The following is a 22,319-nucleotide window of genomic DNA, read 5'->3' as shown; positions in this document are numbered from 1 at the left end:
CTTTTTCAATATCAATAATAGTTTTTATTTTAAACGTGGAAAATTCCCTAAGAAAATCGAGAATTCAAATTTACAGACCAACAACGCACATTGCAGTGAAATGGTCAACATGAAAATTTGTCGTCTCGAATAAACCTACGAAATTGCTCATTACCATTTTTTATGCACGAAAGAATTCGATTTTTGGGGATTTTGTTTAGTTCTTTCTTGCTTTGTCTTACAATTTTTCAGCTGACTAAAAAAATATAATGTAACATATGGATTTTCTAAAGTTTAAATCCAGCTTAAATAACGTCGAGCGCGAAGCGCGAGTTTCATGGCGAGAATGTGTTCCGCAGAAAGTTATATTTACAGCTTCGCTTAATGTGTAAGCATAATAATAATTTAATTCATCAACGAGGACCGAGCGCGTAGCGCGAAGTATATTTGTCGAACGCGAAGCGCGAAAAACATATATTATTGAGCACGAAGTGCAAGAACCATCAGTCGCGCGCCCTGGGCGCGCTCAATTTTGCGAGCGAAGCGAGCTGCACGCGCAGCGTGCGATGAGAATGTATCTGCGCAGTGTGCAGATTTTGTTACTATCGCTTCTCACAAATTTTGGAAATAAGTTTGAATTCGATAAATTGATCATTTATTTTTTCGGGGGAAAATTCTCTGCAAATCTAGGGTTTTGAATTTTAAAATAAATTTATTTATGACCGAAAGTCGTTGATATCTATATTTTCTAAAGAAAACATTTTTGAATGAATAACTAAATTTGAAGATAATTTTTTAAACTTGAAAATAGTAGAGTCATAGGGTACGTACGTTTTCTGCCATAATTTATTAAAATAATTATTTCTCTTCAAGTTTTGGATTTTTCGACACAAAAATAATGTTTATTCTTCCATGATATATGAAAGATAGTGTGATTTCACCTCTTAATGTCATAGAAAAAGAAAACATTGGTTTATATAAGGAAAAAAAAGGATTTAAACATTTTCCTCGCGGACGGCGAAAATACTATAATAATATTTGGTTGTATTTTCGTATGCGAGAAAATGGTGAAAATTCAATTTTTCGCAACACAATTATTGTGGTAACAAGATAGGCTTGGTTCTCATTACACTCACCACACCTCTTCCGTATAGAAATGCAGATTTTTAAAAATGGCAAAAAATAAATGGGTGCGATTTTTAAGGAAAAAAGAATCTTTTATTTTTTTATTGAAGTCGTATGCATTATGTTAATTTATTTATGCTTGCATAAATTAAAAAACTCATAACAAATATAAATGGATCCGATTTCGATAAGAATTATATAAACCTTTGCATCATTTTCTTTAAATTCAATTCTCTTTTTATAACTCCAGATATCAATTTTCTTTACGTATGCCTTCTATTTTGAATCTGCTTATTCGCATTAATATTATTTATTACTTTCTCCAAAGATTTACCGACTCGCTTTCCAAAGTTGGAAACCTCGGTTTTGTCGCTCAGGGCCTTTCCAGTCATCACGCAAATCCTTTAAGCTCATTTTACAATGACCTCACCACGAAAGAAAGGTCTTGAAATATCCTCAATTTCGCATACACTGACATTTAAATTTAAACGTGAGTAAGTGGTCCAGAATAGCAGGAATCATAGAAATATATATACATATTCTAATTTTAATTATGGAAATAATGGCATTATGAGGCTACTCAGGGAGTGTTAATTAATTACGTAACGTTTTTTGGGGTTGGGGGGCCAGGACAATCTTAGGAATCCTTACTTGCGGGGGAAGCATTTCTTATGCAAGTTTCCTCTTTCTAATTTTTGTTTAATATGCCAATTATATAATAATAATAATAATAAAATATAATAAAATAATAATCGAAACTAGTTCGGCTGTTCACAGAAAAAAACAGAAGGTAAACTTTACATCGTGTTTCCGATGAAAGGTTCTCTGCAACAAAAATTAACCCCACAGGATAAACTTTACACAAATATCGGTTAAACTTTCTTTTGTTTTTCCATTTAGTTTTTTAAAAGACGCGAAGTTGGCTAAACAAAACTTTATCGCTCTAAAAAATGTCCTGCAACAAATTTTATTCTTAGTACTTTTTCTGTGTTAAAATTACTTCTTATACTATTTAATATGCACGTTATTTACTGGTTTTCTTTATATTATAGTCTGTAATATTTTATATTACATACATCCAAAAAATAGAGGGTTGAGGTGTTATCCATTCTTAAACACACCTTACATTAAATCTCGAGGAATCCCAGGAAATCTTTGCAATCTTTTGAAGTCCAGTGAATTCTTTTGAAAATTTTATATATTTCTTAAAGTTTTTTTTTAAAATCATGCACAGAAAAAACTGGGGTTACAAAAAGTTGCAAGTAATTCTGCAAGCAAGGTAATAGCCAACTGATCATACCAAAATGAAGTAAAATTCCGTAGTTACGAGCGGAGACCGCCAGAGATATTTGTGACTCACAACAGAAAGTTAGAATCCGTTTGGTGTAGGGTAAGGAGGGACAGCGTCGACCGGCGTGGAAATGGTGACTGGGTGTAACGTCAATATTATTCAACAATTTTAATTATACTTTACATTAAATAAATCTATTTTATTTTAGAGATAATATTACTTACGTAAATCTTGAAAATTGACGTTGTAAACGGGAGAAAAAAGTTTTGAAACGAAAAAATGGAAGATTCGCTGTCAGAAATATAAAGTTTCTGACATAATTGGCAATACTTACAGTATGAAAATTTGATATTTTTACAGATGAAACAATATTTTATCAACTAATTATAATAATTAAACGTAATTGAACTCCAAAATATATTAAATGTCGGAAATAATCGAAAAATCGTCAGGAGGGCAAACGCGACCAAAGTAATAGTTTACAAGTACTTAGGTGGTACACTTGTAAGTTTTTTTTCGATAAATGATCGATAATGCAGTACAGCCACTTATCCTCTGCGCTACTAGCAAAAAACTAAAAACGTACTTATCGTAATACATGCAAACCATATATTTATATGTATGTATAATCATCGTTAATAACATTTAATAATCAGTAGAGCAGGTTTTTTTGTATCGATACGGTGGGAAGCTGTGCGTGTAGTCCGCCTCTAGTAAAATGTCAACGACTAAAAGGTTATATCACAGCTATCACTATTTTGATTCAAAATAGCTTATTCTTCTTACTGAAAATGTTCTTACCCTACCTACCTCGCGTTTACCCTGCTTGACCATTTATCTGCAATTTTCGTACCTTAAGTTTTTTGTGGGGCAAATTCCTTAAAATCATCTGAAATTCCGTTCAATCTTTCTAAATCTTATGTTATTCTCTAAAATCCATGGATATACTTTGGAATCTTTTGAAATTTCACGAAATTTTTTGAAATCACATGAAATCATCACAATACTTTTGTGTACCTTAAGATTCTTTAAAATCCTTTGACATCTTTGCAGTTTTTTAAAATCCTTTCAAAATGACTAAAATCCGTGAAAAACTCTGTAAATCCAAAACAAACTGTGCAAATCCCTTAAAATTCATTGAGATTCCGTCAGATTTTTTTAATCTCTTGAAATCGCTTTTAAATCTTCAAAATTTCTTTTAAACTTTTAAAAGTTTGGAATCTGTGGAATGATTTCTAATATCTTGATATCCCTTACAATATTTTTTAATATATTAAAATCTTTTAAAACCCATACAAATCCCTAGAAATTCTTGAAAATTCTTTGTAATACCCTCAAAATTTTGTAATCTCTTGAATTGGTTGAAATCCTTTTAAAGTTCATTAAAATGTTTTAGATCCTAGCGAAAGTTTTCTGATATCTTGAAATCCCTTAAAATTTTTTTAAATCTTTAAAAGGACATATAAATTCTTACAAATTTCTGAAAATCCTTTATAATACACTCAACAAAATTTAATCCTTTGAATTTTAATAAAGAAAAAAATGTTGCTTTTTTACGTATATATTTATAGTCCTTTGGAATCGTTGAAGTACTTTTAAAATTCATTGAAATGTTTTAAGCCCGTGGAAATATTTTCTAATATCTTTAAGCCCCTTCGAATATTTTTAAATTTATTAAAATTTTGGAAAAATCATGAAAATTCCTGAAAATCTTTTGTAACAGTCGCAAACTTTTGTAATTCCTTGAAATCTTTTCATATCCCGTGAAGTCCCTAAAAGCTTTGGACATTCGTTAAATTCCATATTAAAAAAATACTTTCAAGTCTATGAAATACTTTTAAATCCATTGAAATCTTTTTAAATCCCTAGAAATCAGTTGAAATCTCGTTTAAAGTGAAAGCTTAGGGAGCCATAATGATATGGTGTTTGGATACATCATTCTGTGATGAAAATAAAGGGATACATATTTCAGCTGAATTAATTAATTGAACCAAATAAGGAAATCCAACTGTTCTTGGTTAAAATTACATTTTTGTATTGAAAATTCTACCACTATATATTCTTGGTTTGGAATTCATCTCGCTTGGTTAATAATGTAATTATTTTATTTAAAATGCAAGTATTTTATCAAAAATTCATATTTTTTAGTAAAAAATTAAAATAATTGATTGAAAGTTGAACTATTTTGGTTGAAAATTTAACTATTCCGTTGAAAAATATTTGTTTTTTATTTGAGAGTTAGCTTTCTTGACAAAAATATGAAATACATATTCCATTTTTGCTTTAAAATACATATTTTTAAACAAGAATGAATCTTTTATGGTTAAAAATTCATGCATTTTCTTGAAAATGAGGCTGTTCTAATATAAAATAAATATTTTTGGTTAAAAATGAGTCCTTTATTATTAAAAAAGCAACTTCTTAGTTAAAAATTAATCTGTTTTGGTTGAGGATTCAACTACCCATTGGGCTCGAAGTTTAAGAACGTAATTGGAAAGTTCTAAAAACGTTTCTTGGACGTACAAGTCAAAAGAAGTTATTTGAACGTTTTAGAAATTGGGCTAAGTCAGACAAAATAATCTTTTGAAAACGTTTGATATTCCAAATATGTCTTTAAAACGTCTCTGGAACATTGTATGTTTAAGGAACGTTATTTTGACTGACTTAGAACGTTTTCGAGCCGTTCTAATGATGTTCTTTAACGTTTGTGCCCACTGAGTGAAATGATGAAAATTAGCCCTTTTTGGTTAAACTCAATTGTTTTTTTTTTCAATAAACATATTTTTTGGTTAAAAATGTATCCTTGTATATTAAATTGATTTTTGATGTTATTTTTTCGACTAGCGTAGTGAAATAGTTTTCTGACAATGGAATGAAGGTTTTTGATCTACTGCACCGAGAAAAATTACGAAAGATTAATTTAACAACACTGCTTCTTAATTTTATTACGCTTTAGCGTAAGAACTAAGCTCTCAGAACCCTTGCTTTTAACGCATAGGTCCCGAAGTTTCTGGCATTAGGTTACGCCCCTTTACTTTACTCGCAGGTCTCGAATTCTATGCTTGTATACAACGATCTATACATCATAGAGTCTGAGACTTTGAAGCACGTACAAATTGTAGCTCTAAAATCACGTGCTACCGTAAATTAATCTCTTGAAATTTCTCTCCGTGTAGTCTAAACCAAAAAGTTCATAGTCCTCAACTATAAAAAAATCCTCAAAAAAATCAACTATGCTGTTGAAAGTTTCCTTACTTTGTTGAAAAATTCTACTTTTTTGTTAAAGACGTCTTTCTTTGGTCGAAAAGTCAACTGTTTCGTTGAAAATTCCTTCTATTAGATTAAGCATTTAGCTTTTATGAAATACAAGGTTTTTTTTAATAGTTGTTTTTAGCTTGAAAATGCAACTACTAAATTTTCTTGTCGATAATATTGCTCTTTGATGTGTACAAGAATTTAAATTTAAATTTTTGATCAGAGAAGTATCACATGTTACGAAACGTAATATGTGAATGCTCCCTATTTAGTCAAATATAAAATCTTACGTAAGAAATGGGGCGGGGGGGCTCAAATGTCAAAAATAACCCTTTCGTAATCAATAGACGTTCCCTTAGGTGTGTTTTCTGATTGAGATAACGCTTAAAGAGCTAATGTAGGACAGTGTCCTGTGTTTAGGTTGTGGGTTGCGTTCAGAATACATTGACGCCGCCGCGTGCAACTTACACGATGTCGCGAATCGCAGATGACATAACTTATAAACGTAAACCTAAGCACGTCGGACTTAAGACTGACATAATAGAGGTCTTTGCCATTGCATAAGTTTGCCGAGAGAACAGTAATTTTCTAGCTATTAGAATGTGCGAGGCATCCAGGGATTATGTTGTTTTAGTGTTTGAATTATAACCATTTATGGTTTGGATGAAATCCAAACATTATGGGATTTAATAAAAACGACTCGGTGGCTCATTTTTGGGCACAAAAAGTGCGGCCCTCCTGTTTTTTGTCACGCTTGAGTGAGCCACTGAATCTCCTTTTGGCGCCACGGCTCTTTAATTAAGAAACAGCATCGGCATAAATTCTTGGATCAACGTAAATGGAAAATACACAGAAAATTTTTTCGCACCCCCCCCCCCCCCCCCCCCCCCCCCCCCTCACGACCTCTTTTAGACAAACGTGGATATTTGTGGTATTTAAAAGTAAGGAAGCTAAAAGTAGGGTGAATGTGGCTGGCCTCTTATGTAAAACGGAATCGCTTTAATATGGCCTTAATTAATGGATAATTGAAAATATGTTAGGAAAGTTTAATATATGAGCGTAATAATGTAGAATTTTCATGATTTTAAAACAATTGTTCCTGCAAGGATGATGAATATGACACTTTTAAATTTTATGCCTCAAGTTATCCTAATTTTTTCCTTTAAGTAGTAACGTCCTTTCTGTTCAGACTTTTAGAACCCTCCCTTTATGAAATTCTGGCTACGCCACTGAATGGGATTCCCAGTTTATATTAGAAGCAAATGCAAATCGGAGGGACAAATCCAAATGTAGTTACGGCTTTCTTGTATTTCACGGCAGATGTTAAAAAATTTGTGTAACAGTTTTAAAAAAATCTGCTAAAGACTTAAGCACTTTCTAGTGATTTAAAAAAATTTTAATCCAGAAGTTGAACGATATGAATAAAGAGGAGAATTTGAAAATGCTCTTTTTTGCACTTGTTAAATGTTTTTTTATCAGTGGATAGATTGTAATTCCTTATTCTCATCAAATGTTCTCCAGTGTATTTATTCATTTTGAGCAGACTGGAAAGAAATAATTTTACAAGCACAAAAATTACTTTTTGAAAAATCTTCTTTTTCTGCTTTTTATTTTCTTAGACAATTCAATTTGTTTAAAATGTATTTTTATACGTTGAAAGCTCTCAGATGTTTAAAACACTTTCCAACGTCAACTAAAAAGATTATAGTGTAAAAAACATTAATAAAAATAATTATTCTTCAAGAAGATAACAAAACTATGAAGATTGCAATTTTTCTAAATACTCAGTATGCTAACATGTAAAACCAAGCCATATAAAACCAACTTCAAATTGTTTATACATGATTAAAGAGGGTCCTAATGTACTCTACTTTTTACATATTATTTTTGTTTTTCAAAATTTCGTTCCTGCAAGCACAACTAACATAGTTTTCTCTGATACGTCATTTTTCCTATTTTATTACATATTTGAAAAGTATTAAAAATTCTATTCACGATTCCTTTTCCCTTTTCCTCGTTTTTGCAATTAACTGAGAACTGAATTAATATGACACAATAAGAAAATCCAACTATTTTAGTTTCATCTATATTTCAGGTTAAAAAATCAAGTGCTTTTTTTGTATTTATGGCTTGAAAATTGAACGATTAAGTTAAAATTGTTTTTCTGTCTTATCTGAAGAATCTTTTTTGGTTGAAAATCCAGATATTCGCTTGTAAATTTAATCGTTTTGACTTTAAAAATTAACAAGTTGATTGCAATTTTGATTATCTCTTGACTGTAGAATCTTTTTTGATTAAAAATGCAACTATTTCATTGAAAATTCATCTTTTTATGATAAATTTGACGGTTTATAATTTAATATTAAATCTTTTTTTGTAAAAAATTCAAGTTCTTGGAAAAACTTGGACTAACTTGTTCAGTTTTTTCCTATGATTCGGTTTTTCATTTGAAGATGTATTTCTTTGGCTGAAAATGTACCTATTTGGTTAAAAACTCAATTATTTAGTTGTAAATTAAACTTTTTTGTTAACAAGTAATATTTTTAGGATTGAAAATTTAACTATTTGTTAGAAAATTCATTGTTTTGTCTTGAAAACTTAATCATTTGGTTGAAATTTTTTTGTTTCTTGACCAAAGAATCTTTTTATGTATAAAATTAAACTTTTTGTTTGAAATTCATATTTTTTAGTTGAAAACTTAACGGTTTCATAATAAATTCGTCATTTTGGATTGGAAATTGATCAATTTGGTTGTATTTTTCTTTCTTTGCTAAAAAAATCGTTTTTGGCTGAAAAATAAAACTATTTTGTTGAAAATTCATATTTTTGGATCAACCAACCGTTTTTATTTAAAACCAAAACTATATTTTATTTGAACCTTCAACTATTTGCTTAAAAGTTAGACTACTTCATTAAAAATTCATTTTTTTTAGCCAAAGATTCACCATTTTTTTGTGAAATTATACATAAACAAAATTATTTTTTGTTTTTGAAAATTCGTCCTTTTGGATGAATTTAACTGTTTTTTATTTAAGACAATATGCACTATATTTTGGTTGAATTATAAACTATTACATTTTTAGTTAGGAATTTATCTTTTTGTGTTGGATATTCAACTATTTGGTTAAAAGTTGAAGTGTTTTATTAAAAATTCATTTTTTGGCTGAACATTCAGCATTTGAATTGTAAATTCATCTATTTGGTAGAAAATTCATCTTCTTGCTATAACATTTATCATTTTGATTAAAACTTTATCTCTGTAGTCGAAAATTGAATCTTTTGTTGAAATATCTTTTCGTTGAAAATGCAATACTTGTACTCAAAATATTCGTAATTTAAAACCTTTCATTTTCAATTTAATATAAGTATCTACATTTATTTTATTAAAAAAAATGTATTCTCCTATTTACGTTAAAAATCTCCACATTTCCCCTATTCGTAGAGCGTTTTGGCCTGTGAAGCTTGTTACGCCAATAAAGATGTTTTTGATTTGCAACTACAGAAGTGATTTATCTTTCGTCCTTAGTTCCTTAATTGCATTGTTAGCGATTTCTTCGCAGTCGACGATATCCTTCAAATCTACAAGTTAGAAAACAAATCATTTACGAAATATTTGAAATTGGTACCGTCAAAGTATCTTGAATTTGTGTTTATGATTCTTAAAAATGAATCAAAATCTTGTAAAAAAAGGAGAAAGGTGGGTCAAAATTCTCGATTTTAGAATTTTCATGGGATTTTTGAAATTCAAAGAGGGAGAGGGGGATTAGGAAAAAATGGATTAGACTGGGTTCGTTGAATTGTTATTGTTTTTGCTTGAAAGTTCTAGCATATTATCTTTGAGAGAATCGAGAACCTTCCATTCAGGAGGTATCCTCGGTGAGGCTAGGCACAAAGAAGCCATGTAAGTGCTAAGTGGCGTAAAGTCATTCCCGCAGTCACACTATTTAGAGCTAAAATAAGACTAAATGCTGTTTGCGTCTGGATCAGATCAAATACAAGTGTTGAAAATTCCAACTACGTAAATTGCAATTAAAGACATGAGAATGATAAATAGCTAAATAGCAATGTTTTGAAATGCAGTGTTTAAGGGTTTTAAGCGTTTTTATTATTATTTATCAAGCCATATTACGCGAATATATACAAATAATTTATACTTTCACTGAAAATAATGAATGTTAAATTATGCGGATGACAACTGGATGAAGATCATTTCATTTTTCCATCACCAAAAATAGAACTTTTTTTTTTATTTTCATATTTCTGAAACATTTTTAAAAAATTGCCACACACTCCTATAATTTTTTCCGAATTTTGTATATACTAGGAATTAATTTAATTGCTTTCCTAATCTTTTCATATCTTTAATCTAGAGGATAAGAACACATGCGTCTATATTTTTATCCGAATTTTATATTTCAAAGCCTATCACAGTAAACGTTTTTTGTTTACGCTGCAAATTAAATTTTTTATCTTTATTGAGTTTGCATTCTTTTCTAAATCAAAAAGTGAGGCCTTGATGTTTAGTGTGTCGCTAAGCTTCAAACATTGCATATGCGATTAAAACAATAAAAGCTTAGCTATAGATTTTCGATACTGTACTTCCTAGCTCACATGTTCCGCTTGTGTACATGCACTTCATGAATCATGCGATATTCTCACTATACTCTACTTAAGATGTTCACAAGTAGCGGAATTATGGTATTTCGTGACATTATACATACAAAAATTTTCAGATTTCTGAATCGTTCAAAAGGTATGAAAAATTATTATTTTCGAATAAAGTAACCCAAAATAAACGAAATTCACTCTGTGAAATTGCGATATGTAATATTTGAGTAAATAATATGCTTCAAAAATAGTATTATTTTACTTAAAAATTGTTTGATGTGACTTTGCAGTCTTACAGTACATCTATTCTTTAAAATGGCAAACGCCAATAATAAAATTGAAAATTTCATTCGTTTACTTTTAGAAAATTTGTAGTGCAAAAGCACGATTTTCAAATAATTAAAAAAATAATCAATTTCATCGAATTTGTCTAATTACTACGAAGAAATTATTATTATCAAAATAATTATTGTATTCCTAAAACTATTAATTTAGTTCGCTATTAGTCATTTCTTTTTTTAGTGATCATGACTTCGAAGATTTACAAGGTTATTTCACTCTTTCCGTCATCACGAATGATTGAAGTCTTTAAATAATTATTGATCCAGCAATTCTGCACTGGACAAAAAATTATGATTATAAAAAATATAAATAAATCCTGCTGATGCTAGCAATAACTTCTCGAAAATTAAATGGGAATATGAGAAGACAATGTTAAAAATAGTACAAAAGCAGCTTCATGAAAATGACAGAATCATTGCTTTTATTATTCGGCCAATTTTAAAGGAAGACAAAAAATTGAAGATTAAACAAACATCCTTTCTTGCATCTTCACCTTCTCCTAGAAACTTATTGACTGCATCCATTTTTTTCAAAAAGAAAAAAACTCTTAAATTTACTGAACTGTCTATCAAATTTTTTGTTTCTAGTCTTAAGTTTACGTAAAGGTCCAAAGGAAAACAACAATCTAAGTTAGATTTTGACTAAAAAGAAGATTGGGCAAATATTCTATGTGATAATATTATTTATACTTTACTACCAGCATCAATCGGGCGCGAGTACTTTTTCGTTAATGAAGGGGAAAATCATCTTTAATATAAAATACAAAATTTCGAATGACCGTCTTTTAGGTATATTTGCTTAATAATTTTTAAGGTTATGTAAATATAACTTTCCTTAAATTGTTGAGAAAATTCAAAAAGATCTTTGAAAATTTCAGATGTCAAATCATAATTTCAAGAAAAAAGTTCATCTTCAACCAAACGGTTCAATGTCCAAACAAAAAAGATGAATTCTTAACGAAAAATATAAAAGTTGATATTTCAATCCGGAAAGATTTTTATTTTTAGTCAAGAACAGTTTAATTGATTCAAAAAAGAAAATTTGTTAACAAAGTAGTTAAATCATCAACCAAAAAATATTAATTTTAAACCAGTTGTATTTTTAACCAGCAATCTTAAATATTTTCCAAAAGATACAAATTTCCCAATGAAGAGTTTATTTTTGCAATCCTAAAATATGAATTTTCAACAAAAAAGTTCATTCGCAATCAAATAGTTTAATTTTTAACCAAATACATGGATTCTCTAACAAAAAAGAATGTTCAATTAAAATGACGAATCTTCAACCAAAAAAGCGAATGTTTAACACAGTAGTTTAACTTTTAATCAAGTTATTAAATTTGAACCAAAACATAGTAGAATCATCAACCAACACCGGGAAAAATGGATGTTTAAATGTAGATATTCAAAGGGTAAGATTGTAAAATCTAACATGCAGATATTCATGCCAAACATTTACTATCTTTTTGAGATTTTAGGAGTAAAAAATTTTGTAAAAAATTTTGTAAAAAATTGTTTGATCTTAAAACCGTCCAAGCCCATGCGCGTAGCGCATTGGAATTTCACAACTATACTTTACCACTATATATTTTCGATATTACAATTATGGAATATTACGATTTTGGAACATTTCCAAAGAATCAAAATTAACTGTCCATACATAAAATTGGATAACGACTTTTTTCTGTCCAAAGGAGGGAATTGACTTAACACATTTGAAAAAATGTTTATAAATTTAAAATGAAATTTGAGTTTAAGTAACTTAAAATAGATAGAATTTTAAATTCAGATTACAGATCAATCGTGCTTTTATTACTTACCCCTTTTATATTTTGAATTAAAAATATAGAACATAACCTCAACTTGACTGAATGTATCATCTGAACGAAATTTCATACCCTTTATCTGTTTTTCCTTCGTGTACGAACATTAAAGTTTAATTTTAAATTCAGAAATAAGTTATCAATTAATTCCTTAAATGACCATAAATAAGTAAACTCCTCAAATATTTACAGGCCTTATATGACATAACCATAAATTTATTATCTCGGATATTTCAGCTGAACATTTTGAATGCTAGAGAATAACATCTCACTTTTTAAGATTTCCAGATGCTAACTTTGAACATCTAGATTGTTCTCCTATAGTTAAACATAAAATGTGTTAACCCTGAACATCTAGATGTTCCGTTTGAACATCCATTTTTCTCCGTGAAAATGGATGGTAATTTTAAACCAGAATGTTGTAATTTTAATTTATAAACATGAAATTTCTACCAAAGAGATGAATTTTGAAAAAAAAAGAATTTCCAACAAAAAAGATTTTGCGATCAAAAAATAACTATTTATTTTAAGGTTTATGTCTTATATAAATATAAATTTCCAAGGTATCCCGAAAAAATACAAAAAGGTTTTTGAAGATCTCAGAAAAGTCAAAACTATATTTAGGACTTTTTGACGCTTGGAAAAATATTTTATATGTTTTCAGGAATATTTTAAAGTTTTAAATGACTGTTAATCTCTTCAAAACTGATGAAATTCTTAAATATATTTAAAAAGTACTGTACTTCTTCATAAAATTGTCTTAAAATCTTCCAGAATAGTTTTTTTATAATTTTGGAACTCTTTTGTTATGTTATAAAATCTTTTTAAATATTCCCTTAAAATAACTTTGTTTAAATAAAGAAAAATTTCAATATTTCCAAGAATATTTAAGGAATGTTATAAGTTTTTAAAAATATGTTCAATTACTTTTGAAATCGTATATTTGAAAATAATTCGAATTTTTCCTAAAATGTTGAAAAAATTCTGCAATATGAAAAAGAAATTTTTTTAATCTTCCACTCCCTTTTTTGACCACTTTAAAAATCTTCGGGAATGTTTTAATATCTTTTAAAATATTTTTTAGAATACATTTTGTGAAGAAAAAAAATCGTTAAACATTTTTCGGAAACCTTCTGAATTTTTTTTATTTTTTCGATATCTTTCAAATTCAATTCTTTAAAAAACGTCTAATTTTTTTGGTTTGAAATATTTATAAACCTACATTTTGTTTTGAATTTGTTAAAATCTTTTTAGGTTTAAAATTAATGGCGTATTAATAGAAACTTTTAAATACCTCTTAGAGTTATTCTAACTTTTTCTGTAATTTCGTAATCTTTTTTAATATGTAATTAAATTTTCCCTAGAATTTTAAAAGAAAATTTTTATTATCACAGAAACCTTTAATATCCTTAAAAAACGTAACAATTTTATTTTAAAATCTTTAAAAATCTACATTTTGTTTCTAATATGCTGGTATTAGTAATTTTTTGGTTACCGGTACTGACAATTTTTGGATCATTACCTTCAGTATACATTTCGTAAACTAAGATATTTTAAGTTCTTGTCCATAATTTCACTGTTCCCATCTCCTTGAAAATGTAAAATGTTTAAAAATCATAGTCTGATAGGAAAACACTAAGAACAGAATCATTTTTCAATATTAAAAAATAATTAAAATTAACATATTTTTATCTATAATGTTTACACATATTGAAAAATAAGTTTCATCATCAAATAAAATGACTTAATTGGACATTTAAATTTACTAAATTAATGGTGCAGAAAAATCTTAATCTTTGTTAATTAAACCTCAAAAAGTTAAGGACAAGAATTCGGCATAAATTTAGAAATAAATTTCTACAATTAAAATTCCTCCTTTAGGAATTTCGATTAAATTAATTCTAGAATATTCAGAATTATAAACTGAATGCACTTGAAGAAAACACGACGCATTATGCAACCAATCAGGTATATAATGTTAAAAATTCTTGTAAGCTTAACCGAAAAGATACAAAAAAAAGTTTTATAATCTTCCTTCATAAAATCTAAGTGTCTATAGACTGTATCAATTATTGATCGGGATTATATACATTCTTGAGCTGAAAGTCAAACTTGAGCCTATATTTTTAATATTTTTATGCGGAAATCAACAGGATTTGCGCCGTGAAATTCGCATGCAGATTCACAGAAAATTTGGATCGCTAAATAGATAAAGATCTTCAGGGTCATTTTTGCACAATAGACCCCCTTCTTTAAAACTATTGTACACCAGAACATTCAAATTCGTAGGTCTTTCACTTTCGAACCTAGTCACGTCTTGATACTTCCTTCAGGTGTGCGCGAAACTTTTCTGCCTTATAGCCTTCGAATTTGAGTTACTTCTACTTTAAAAAAATGTTATGTTATTTTAAAGAGTAAACACAATTTAAAAATTTCATTTTAAATTTATTTTTAATTTTAATTTCGTGTAATTCCATAAAAGTGTAAACCAGCGAGTATAACATAAGAGCCAATTGCAGATTCAAATATTGTGCTAATTTCAATTTCAAGCATATTTTTATTGTTTAATTCATAAGAATTTGAATTTCAGAAAGATATGTTAAAAAAGGGGTAATCTAAAATTTCAAGAATGCTCGTAATTCACCTAATATTAGATAATACCAACCTTGCAATACCACTTGGGTAAATAAATTGTTTTTTAAATAATGATTATGTCACTACGATTTTTAATTTAGATATTTCAAATGGTATAAATTCAAATTGTTTCTGGTGATGTCTACTGCCTTTCAAAAATAAATTCTTCCAAATTCAAACGTTCAAAATAAATCAATTAACATTTTTTGCATTTAAAATAAACGGCCGACTTCTAAAGCAATCGAAATTTATAAAACAATACTCAGTTTTCAAAAATTAAATTTTTTTAATTGACAATGGTTTTGATTTAAAAACCAGAAAATAATAACTTTGAATAATCAAAACTTAAAAAAACGTTAAAATTCCAAGTTTGAAGATTATACAATTTTGACTATTGAAGTGATTTTACATTTTTTAAATAAAATTTTGAAAATTGATAATAATTTCAATTTTAATTAGGATAAAATTTAACAATTCGAAAATATCTAAAAGCTTAAAATGTCAAACAAAATTTTAATATGATATACCTTTTCGGACCTGGAATTTTCATTGTTAAAAACGGTCACAAATGAAAAGTTGCAAAATTGAACATTTACGATTTAAAAGTGTTGAAATAAACTAAGAAGGTAACGTAAAATTGTATACCTTCAGATTCCTAATTGAAAACAAGTATAATTAAATAAATTTACGTTATTCGGAATCATTGCTAAAATTTTAACTTGAAGTTTTTGAATATAAATTTTAGTTTAAAAAAAATTTTAATGAAATCTTGAAGAAGATTGTTGCATTCTTGCACTTTTTGGGCTAAACACAAATCTGTGTTTTAAATTTGTTATGTCATTATGTAATGTAGGTCTTTCCATCTCTCGTCTGCAAGTTTAAGAATTCATGCTTTTTTATCATTCATTAAATGTCGCAATTTAACAGTGCATTGCGTTACTTCATGACGAGATAAGTAAACGAAAATATGTGGGTTAGATCGGACGTTATCTTCAAAATAGAAAAACTTAGTTCCAAAGTACATTCAGGCTTTCATGGTCCTTGAACCATAGAAAGAGATTGATAGAATATAAATGTATAGAATTAAATAGAAATTCAATCGAAAAATCTATTATATAAAAAAATGCCTAACTATCTTTCGTATTTCCACGATGTTATGAATATCTGAATTTGAATTCGCCAATTTCATGAATGAATTTCATGAATTCAAATTTTCGCATTTTTCCAGGGAACATCAAAAGATTTAAAGAAATGTAGAATAAAAGTTTTTACATTTAAAAATGCTTAAGATAAAAAAGGTAGGGGTTTACAGAAAATCTTGTTTTTATGTTTTAAAAATTCCATGAAAAAGTACAGAAGACTTGCAATATTAAAAAAAAATGACTGCCAATATAAGAAGGCCATCCTATCAGTCTTATGGGAGCTAAACCATTTTTATGGCCGAAAGATTTTTTTTCTGAAAATATAATTTTTTCGCAAATGATACAAGAAATCATAAGAGAGCAACAGGGATTTTTTAACTACTTCAGATGTTCAAACTTCTATGTTAAAATTTTTTTGTCTTTCGTTGTTTCCCATAAAAATGCGAAAATTCGATTTTATGAAAATAAATTCTGCAAACAAGTTGTCGACACATTATAATAGTTATAATAGTGAGGCTTTTTGAGAAGTCTCAGGAAAAAATTATTATATATTATGGTAATAAAATTTTCTTTTTTCAGGATGAGGAGGAGCGGTGCGAGGAAACGCAGAGCTGCTGAGGGAGATAAATTGATATTACTCCTTGTCACATTAGCTCCTGTTCTCTGCTCCGCTGGAATCCTGGACCCGTGGCAATGGGCACGCAGTGATCGAATTGAAGTCAACATACCATGGCTACCCTGTAATTATCCCAACGAATCGTCTCTTTTTTCAATCTTGTTTTTTATCAAGTGATTTGCAATTTTGAAAGGAAACTCAGTGTACACACAATTCCCGATATGAGGTAGGTTTCGGTCGTGGCTTGCCTTTGCGTTGCTCCTGAATAGGGGGAATCCAAATGAAAATAGGCATGGCCGCATGAATCATTTCTTTTGGATTTTGACGCATGACGCAACCCGATGCAACTAACGCGCTTTCGACCCCGCGGCTCCTCTTTTCAAGAAAGTGCAGAGGCCATCAGTTCAAGGAATATCGTAATCCTAGGGGTCTTATATCGGGATTTGAGTGTACTTCCTGAAAAAGACGGTTTTATATACTACCTTACAAACTGAAAAGATACATAAGCCCATTCTGACTCGAACTGAGAAAGGCAAGAAAAACTGTTTGCCCAAAGCACTCTGATATCGAATAGAATTTTTATTTATCTAGATACACTATTTGGATAAAAATAACATGCTCTTTTATATTTTTCAACACAAAATGGATTTTAAAAACAATTTATATGAGAAATTATCGAGCTATTATACAGGTGTCTACAATAAAAACAAACACACGTAAGGGCAAGCGATTCTTTTCGTTTGTATATTCTTTTCGCACACGGTTACTTTTACGATATAAAAAAGACACAAAGTACATTAGGTTCTTTTTCATTTGCATTCTGATGATGCATCAGGCGTCTTTTACAAGTTTAGCGACCCGGAAAATGCTTTGTGCATCTTTTCTCTTGTATTTCTCAAGAACATTATGTTTATTAACACATTTAGATACAGCTTACTCTTACGAATCAATTGATACCAAAAACTTTTTTTCACAAAAACGTGACTGTTGTGTCGTTTTTGTTTGCAAACGCTAATCCACGTACCCTTACTGTTTCGAGATCCACATCTTCCTCGTCAAAAAAAGCCATTCTTAACACTTGTCCATGGATAATATAAATGACCATGAAGACATTACGCATTCTTGTGTAACTCATTAAATAATATCAAGCATTCAGTCAATTTCCCATTTACCCTTACACTCGCTTTGCTATCTGTATATATTGTTATTATAGCTTGTAGGGGCCATCCATTGACTCCGTACTCTCCCGAAAAAAAATGCTGCGACTTGAGTTTGACTTGAATTGCCCCCAGTCAAGACATGCTGAAGTCGAAAAGGTCGACTTGAGCATGTCTCAGTTTTGAGACAGAGCCAGACTTCAATTTATGTCTTAGAGACAAGTTTTTATGTCTTGAAGACTTAAATTTATCTCTTGAGTCGTATTTGAAGATGGTTGAGGCTCACCAAAACACTTCGTACGACACTGCCTTGAAATTCTTAATCGAGATTTTGTCACCGAGATCCAAGTACTTCGATAGCGAAGTCGGTAGAGCGCGCGGTTAGGAAACTAGTTTAGGTACTCGTAGTTCAGGTAGAGTTCGAATCCTCGTGGAGTGCGATTTTTCAAAGAGGTTAAGCGCGCGATTATATATTTGTAAGAAACAGTGTGCAAGAATTACGTGTTTTAATAATTTAAAAAATGAAGATTATATAATAATAATTTCGAAAATAATTTTTTTTCATTGAGAAATAGTGTTCAGTTGAGGCTCATTCTATTGATCCGATCCTTCATATTCTTATATTAAGAAAATATATTCTTGATGTGTATCAGAAATGATTTCTTGGAAGTGAACTATGTTCTGCACTTGAATACATCTCTATATGAAGTAAAACAATAAAGTTTTAGAATAATAAAACGCGATATTCTATCTAAGAATACATTTTCTCAGATGAAGAAAATGTACGCTTGTTCCAAGCATACGGTAGCAAGTATTTATTTATTTGGAACAAACTCATATTCTATCGTCCCCATTCGTACCTGCGATTGACTTGAATAAAGTAACATTAACTTGATTCAAGAACAATTTTTTTTCAATGTATAGGCTATTCACTTTTGTCTAATACTATGCAATCTACTTATAATCCTAGCTTATCCACTTGGTATTCTACATAATCCACTTGTAATCCTGGGTTATTCACTTTTAATCCTAGGTTATCCATTTTGAATCCTAGGTTGTCCACTTGTAATCCCAGGTTGTCAGCCGTAATCCTCTTGTGTTCTGGAGTAATCCAGCTCCATATTACGGCATTTTTAGGAGTTGTTTCACCCTCGCCCTATACCGAGACGAATCTTGATAAGGAAAAATACTTAATAATCTGAACAAAACGCTAGAAACCTGTGATGTCAAATTAAAACATTAAAATACTTTTGAGTACATTTTCAATAAGGTTCAAATACCTTCGCTGATAAAAAGTTGCAAACTTGATGACCGTTTCAAGTTTCCTAGAAGAGATTCTTGACTACACCACTTTCTTCCGTCGAATCTCGTGTCTCTTGTAACTTATTGCAGTTTTCTCCTTTCTTAGCGACATTGCGTCCTGCAAAATGGACCAGAAGAGCTTTGTTGCAAACATCATCTACAAGCTTTTCTATTTATTTGGTGTTTGCATCATTTACTGATACATAATTTATCCCAAAAAATAGTAGATAAAAAAGAAATAAGGAAAAATGTATTCTACTCTTTACTATGAATCTTATTCTAATTGTAATTGTTCTATTGCTAATAAAAATGCAATACACTCTATATTGCGTAAGTTGATCATTCACTGAGAAAATTATTCACTTTATGCTCATAATAGAATATAGTACATAAGTGTAGACACTAGAAAGTAGAGCATTACAAGCATTCATTGAACTCTTTTTAAGAAGGAAGCAATTACATATACTAATGTATCTAACGCAAAAACTACTCGCATCGAAATAAATGTTCTGTAATCCTTTGGTTTCCTCATTTTTCACTCGGGAAAGTGTTACGAAATTAAACTTTTAAAGATAATATAAATTTCTCATGAAATTATTATATGAAAGTATGACAATCTACGAAATATTTTCAATTTGTTCAAAAACTAAAGTCTGTTAAATTGTAAGCAAATTACATAAGTTTTTGCAAGTCAATGGAAAACACTAATTATGTAAGGAAAATCACCCAAAGATTGTTTAATTGCACATCCAAATAAGGAAATGACGCTTCGATAATTACGGCATTGATCGGCCGAGTAACGATTGCACAAAAAACTAATGCAAAATAGTTGTCGTACAAATGAAACGATAAGGACGAAAGTTAGAAAATAGAAGACTGACTTCTTTCCACTTTACACTCTCGTAAAAAATCTTATATATTTTATCCACCTTTCTCATTTCTAATTAAAGGATACACAATAATAAAATTTGCTCAAATTCAAGTGATTTTTGCTTGATGAAAATGAGTGAGAATTAATTGTTTCTGTTTTAGTCGAAAATGAAACACGCTGCTACAGCGAATTGGGTTGTCTGAACATCACCAGAAGTTGGTATCACCTCATTCATCGACCCCTAAATGTTTTTCCGCTACCTCGTGAGGTCATTAATACGAGATTTATACTTTACACCAATGAAAATCCCACCGAAGTAAGTTTTTAAAAATTAATTTAAGTAAAAAAATATGATTTACGTTCAATAATTAATATTATCTTGCTAGATAAAAAGAGATAGAAAGTTCTACCCCACACTCTAAATTAAAATCGGACATTAGTGATTTATTCAAATGATGCGGATTCTACAACTGACAAATCAGTCAGGGGTGGCTTACTAGGCTAGTTAATTTAGCTTACTGTAAAAAACAAATATATTCGGACAAAAACACAAATTTACAACAATTTACAACAAAACAAAAAATTGATTCTAACAAAACGACAAATTCACAACAAAATACCAGTTTTCTAATTCAAATAGTTGAATTATCAACTAAGAAAGGTCAATTTTGAACAAAAGATTGATTAGCTTAATTTTCAATTGAGAAAATTAATTTTCAACCAAAAAACATGCAGTTTTAACAAAATATTTAATGTACAACCACGTTCATAAGTTTGAAACCAAAAAAATGAATTTATAATCAACAAGATTCCGTTTCTACCATTAAAGACTAATTTTCAACCAAATAGGTGAATTTTCAACCAAAAACATGAATTTTTAACCAAGAATACTAATTTTCTACACAAAGAGACTACATTCCAACAGAATAGTTTAATATTTAACCAAAGAGATGAATTTTTAACTAAAATGATGAATAATTAGGCAAACCATATAATTTTTTTATAAAGTAGTTTAACTTTCCACAATGAAGTTGAATTTTCAACCAAAAAGTTAAATATTCAATTAGAAAAGATTCATTTTCAACCAAAGAGACAAGCGAATGTTCAAAGTATGTTTCCAAAATACAGTTAAGAAACATGCTTAAAAATGTCAAATTGTGTAACCAAATTGCACAAAAAGACTTTAAATAGAAGAAGCATGTTTCCAAAAAGAGTAATCAGTTATATAACTGTCTCTAATTAGCCAAAAAGACTAATTTTTTACCAAAAAGAAAATATTTTAACAAAATACAATCATTTTTGTCCAAATATTTCAGTTTTCAATTTAAACATTAAATTTTGACCAAAAAAAGATAAATTCTTTACGAGAAACGTTTTAATTGAAATTTTAAACAAAAAGCAATCTAAATTTCATCCAAAAATATTTTTTTATTTATCTCATTCGTTTCAAATTTTAACTAAGAAAACGCAATTAAATGAAATAGAATAGTTACTTTTTTATCTCGTTTTATAATTTATTCTCCTATTCTGGCTTTTAAAGATCCTTTCTATCACAAGTTATCATTTTACTTTATTTATCTCTGCAACATTTCCATTCTATCTAACCCATTATTTTATTTTAACTCCCTGCTCAATTTTCCAAAATTTTTTACTGAACTATCCTATTTTGTCAATAGCAGTTATGCTGTTTTCAGTAATTTTATCATTTTCTATCTCATTTTATCATTCAGCTTTATTTTTTCTAACAATTCAATCCTCTGTTATGCTTTCTTAACGCTTCTTATTCTAATCCTACCACTCTTTCAATAATTCTGTGGCCCAGTTGATTCATTTTTCGATACTCTTATCTTTAATCATTCTATTTATTGCTATTCCATCACTCTCACCTATTCCAATTTTACACAATTGAATTAATAAATCATAATAGAAAGGAACAGAATAGATAGCGTAAATAAAAAAAGAATCCAGGTTATATCAGTTTTGAGACAGAGTCAGATTTCAATTTATGTCTTGGAGACAAGTTTTGATGCCTTAAAGACATAAATTTATCTCTTGAGTCGAATTTTTATGGCTCCAACACGTACAGTTTATAACTTCGAGCGTATACCTGCCCTAACAAAAAGTGTAATTCTAACAGTCATAAAAGCTCATCTTTGTTAATGATTAAACAATCTT

At 29.2% G+C, this 22,319-nt stretch overlaps 1 protein-coding gene and 1 long non-coding RNA gene across 3 annotated transcripts in view; one reads left to right on the top strand and one right to left on the bottom strand.

Moving 5' to 3' along the window:
- Positions 1-22,319, bottom strand: part of LOC117177043 — a 59,533-nt gene that overhangs the window by 6,887 nt on the left and 30,327 nt on the right. The window lies entirely within an intron of this gene.
- The window catches only part of LOC117177042 (pancreatic triacylglycerol lipase-like), a 115,259-nt gene that overhangs the window by 65,063 nt on the left and 27,877 nt on the right, over positions 1-22,319 (top strand). For both annotated transcript variants that reach the window (XM_033367506.1, XM_033367505.1), the window contains exons 2-3: positions 16,778-16,938; positions 20,306-20,460. In XM_033367506.1, coding sequence (XP_033223397.1) covers positions 16,778-16,938; positions 20,306-20,460 — 316 coding nt within the window. The remainder of the gene's footprint in view (positions 1-16,777; positions 16,939-20,305; positions 20,461-22,319) is intronic.

The sequence above is a fragment of the Belonocnema kinseyi genome, chromosome 7 (genome assembly GCF_010883055.1).
Source record: "Belonocnema kinseyi isolate 2016_QV_RU_SX_M_011 chromosome 7, B_treatae_v1, whole genome shotgun sequence".
In the NCBI taxonomy this organism is placed as follows: domain Eukaryota; kingdom Metazoa; phylum Arthropoda; class Insecta; order Hymenoptera; family Cynipidae; genus Belonocnema; species Belonocnema kinseyi.
Note: the sequence above shows the minus strand (reverse complement) of the source record. Positions and strands in the feature narration are given on the sequence as shown.